The 2,833-nt window shown below is 44.1% G+C and overlaps 1 protein-coding gene across 1 annotated transcript; it reads left to right on the top strand.

Moving 5' to 3' along the window:
• Positions 1 to 839: 839 nt before the first annotated feature.
• LOC104807089 (tubulin beta-8 chain) lies at positions 840 to 2,665 on the top strand. Its single transcript, XM_010532203.2, is given in 4 exon segments — positions 840 to 1,233; positions 1,712 to 1,981; positions 2,168 to 2,511; positions 2,514 to 2,665. Coding segments are annotated over 4 exon segments (1,062 nt in total). The 3' UTR covers positions 2,568 to 2,665.
• The last annotated feature ends 168 nt before the right edge of the window (positions 2,666 to 2,833 follow it).

Here is a 2,833-nt window from a genome sequence, read left to right as displayed (position 1 = left end):
TTATAATTGAATAATCCAAATGTTATATAATATTTTTTAGGCACAGAACTCCTAAAACCCATCCATTCAACCCCTAGATCTCATGAATTCGGATTTAATTTTTTTACAGGTTTTTATTTTTTTGAATTATCTTTTTATTGTTTATTTCCGATTCTGCATTTTTTTCAGAACTCTTTTAGATTATGTATATCTTCAAATTGTTAAATTATTGCGTGTATTTTTTTTTTCTTTTTGTGCATCCGCTAAAATTGTTGTTTTCCTTTGGATTTTTTGGCACTTTAAATTCGCTAATTGTTAAATTGATTTGGGTTTTGGATATTCGGATATTTAGGGTTCTTATCTCCACCAAATCTGACAGACCCCACTATGGAAACATACCGACACCGGTTTTCTCTTTCTTGGTTTGTTTGGTTTTGGACCGGTTTGGTTCAATTGGGCGGATAAATAATTTTTTATTCTTTATAATTTCAATTTTCCGCTTATTTTGCATGGCAATTTGTGTAATATATTATTATGATATAAAAAATTAACTGTTATGCCAATTGATCAATGGCTTGAACTTTGGACATACAACTCGAGAGTCATGTTTAGAGGCAACTAATCAAATCATTGGAGTGGTTAAGGATATCGAACCGGTTCAGTTTCGAACCGGAAAATCATTCTACCGGCGAAAACCCCTTTCTCCGTCATCTCCGCGCTATAAGAGCATCCATTTCGTCTTCCTCATCTCGTCGCAACCGTTCGAAAAATCTCTGTGACTCGTCGGTTTCTCTCTCCAGCAGCATCACTCTCTCTTTCTCTCACTTGAACTCGGTTGCCGATTCAGAGAGTTATCGAAAATGCGTGAGATCCTTCACATACAGGGAGGCCAATGCGGGAACCAGATCGGTGCCAAGTTCTGGGAAGTGGTTTGCGCCGAGCACGGAATCGATTCGACGGGGAAGTACAAAGGGGACAACGATCTGCAGCTCGAACGAGTCAATGTGTACTACAACGAAGCGAGTTGCGGGAGATTCGTTCCACGCGCCGTCCTGATGGATCTGGAGCCCGGGACGATGGACAGCGTCAGATCCGGTCCGTACGGACAGATCTTCCGCCCGGACAACTTTGTCTTCGGCCAGTCCGGTGCCGGTAACAACTGGGCGAAAGGACACTATACGGAGGGGGCTGAACTGATTGACTCGGTCCTCGATGTTGTCCGCAAGGAAGCCGAGAACTGTGATTGCTTGCAAGGTGAGAATCTCTTCCTTGGTTCCTTCGATTTCTGTTGAAATATATTTCCCTTTTCATGGTACCGAGTTTCTTGCTTGTAATTCGTGAATTCTTGGATTTTTGCTGATCTATGTTTACTTGATGCAATGGAGAATTGCGTGAAGTAACTTTACAACGTTTTGCTGTCTCCCTCGTTGTTCAAGAACCCTAAACCTCAACCGTAACATTACTTAAACTCCGTTGATCTAAGTTTGTTGTCGAAGTATTTTCTGTGTTGTCTCCAAATAACATCGAACGGTAAAAGATCCCTAGTCAAAGATGACTTGAGAATGACAGATTACTCAAAACATTAATATGCATCGATTTGATTTGGGAAACGAGGAAGAAATTTATTTCTGTGGAATAATACTTGTCGTTACCCTACCAGGACTTGTTTTATGCAATGTAAGATCAGACGTGTTTCGGATATTCAGATGATATGTTTGTGTGACATCTCCAGGATTCCAAGTGTGCCACTCGTTGGGTGGAGGGACGGGGTCGGGGATGGGTACATTGCTCATTTCGAAGATAAGGGAAGAGTACCCAGACCGGATGATGCTGACTTTTTCTGTGTTCCCCTCACCGAAAGTGTCCGACACTGTTGTTGAGCCATACAATGCTACACTCTCTGTCCATCAGCTTGTAGAGAATGCCGACGAGTGTATGGTCCTCGATAATGAGGCTCTCTATGATATTTGCTTCAGAACTCTGAAGCTCACCACTCCAAGCTGTAAGTTTCCTTTCTTCTTCAGTTCTTTGAGATTTTCAGCGATATGTGCACCATTCATCGTTCTAACATAAGAAGTATTAATCAAATGGTTTGCATGATCTGAGATATTATGGTTCAAGCTAATCCATTGCCAATTCAGATCTGCTTCGCCTGAACTGAAATTGTTCGTTTGATATTCGGTTACAGTTGGAGACTTGAATCACCTGATCTCTGCCACCATGAGTGGCGTCACTTGCTGCCTTCGGTTCCCTGGTCAGCTTAACTCCGACCTGAGGAAGCTTGCCGTCAACCTGATCCCCTTCCCTCGTCTACATTTCTTCATGGTCGGGTTTGCGCCTCTCACATCTCGTGGGTCCCAGCAATACCGAGCCCTCACAGTCCCCGAGCTGACCCAGCAGATGTGGGATGCGAAGAACATGATGTGTGCAGCCGACCCTCGCCATGGCAGGTACCTCACGGCCTCAGCCATGTTCAGAGGCAAGATGAGCACCAAAGAAGTGGATGAGCAGATGATCAACGTGCAGAACAAGAACTCGTCCTACTTTGTGGAATGGATCCCAAACAACGTGAAATCGACGGTGTGTGACATCCCGCCGACGGGTCTGAAAATGGCATCGACGTTCATAGGGAACTCAACCTCGATACAGGAGATGTTCAGGAGGGTGAGCGAGCAGTTCACGGCTATGTTCAGGAGGAAGGCGTTCTTGCACTGGTACACGGGAGAAGGAATGGATGAGATGGAGTTCACGGAAGCAGAGAGCAACATGAACGATCTGGTTTCTGAGTATCAGCAGTACCAGGATGCCACGGCCGACGATGAGGAAGGTTACGAGTATGAAGATGAAGAAGAAG

Source organism: Tarenaya hassleriana, unplaced genomic scaffold (assembly GCF_000463585.1).
Source record: "Tarenaya hassleriana unplaced genomic scaffold, ASM46358v1 Cleome1231, whole genome shotgun sequence".
Taxonomy (NCBI): domain Eukaryota; kingdom Viridiplantae; phylum Streptophyta; class Magnoliopsida; order Brassicales; family Cleomaceae; genus Tarenaya; species Tarenaya hassleriana.
The sequence above is the reverse complement of the archived record's forward strand: the minus strand, read 5'-3'. Positions and strand labels throughout refer to the sequence as shown.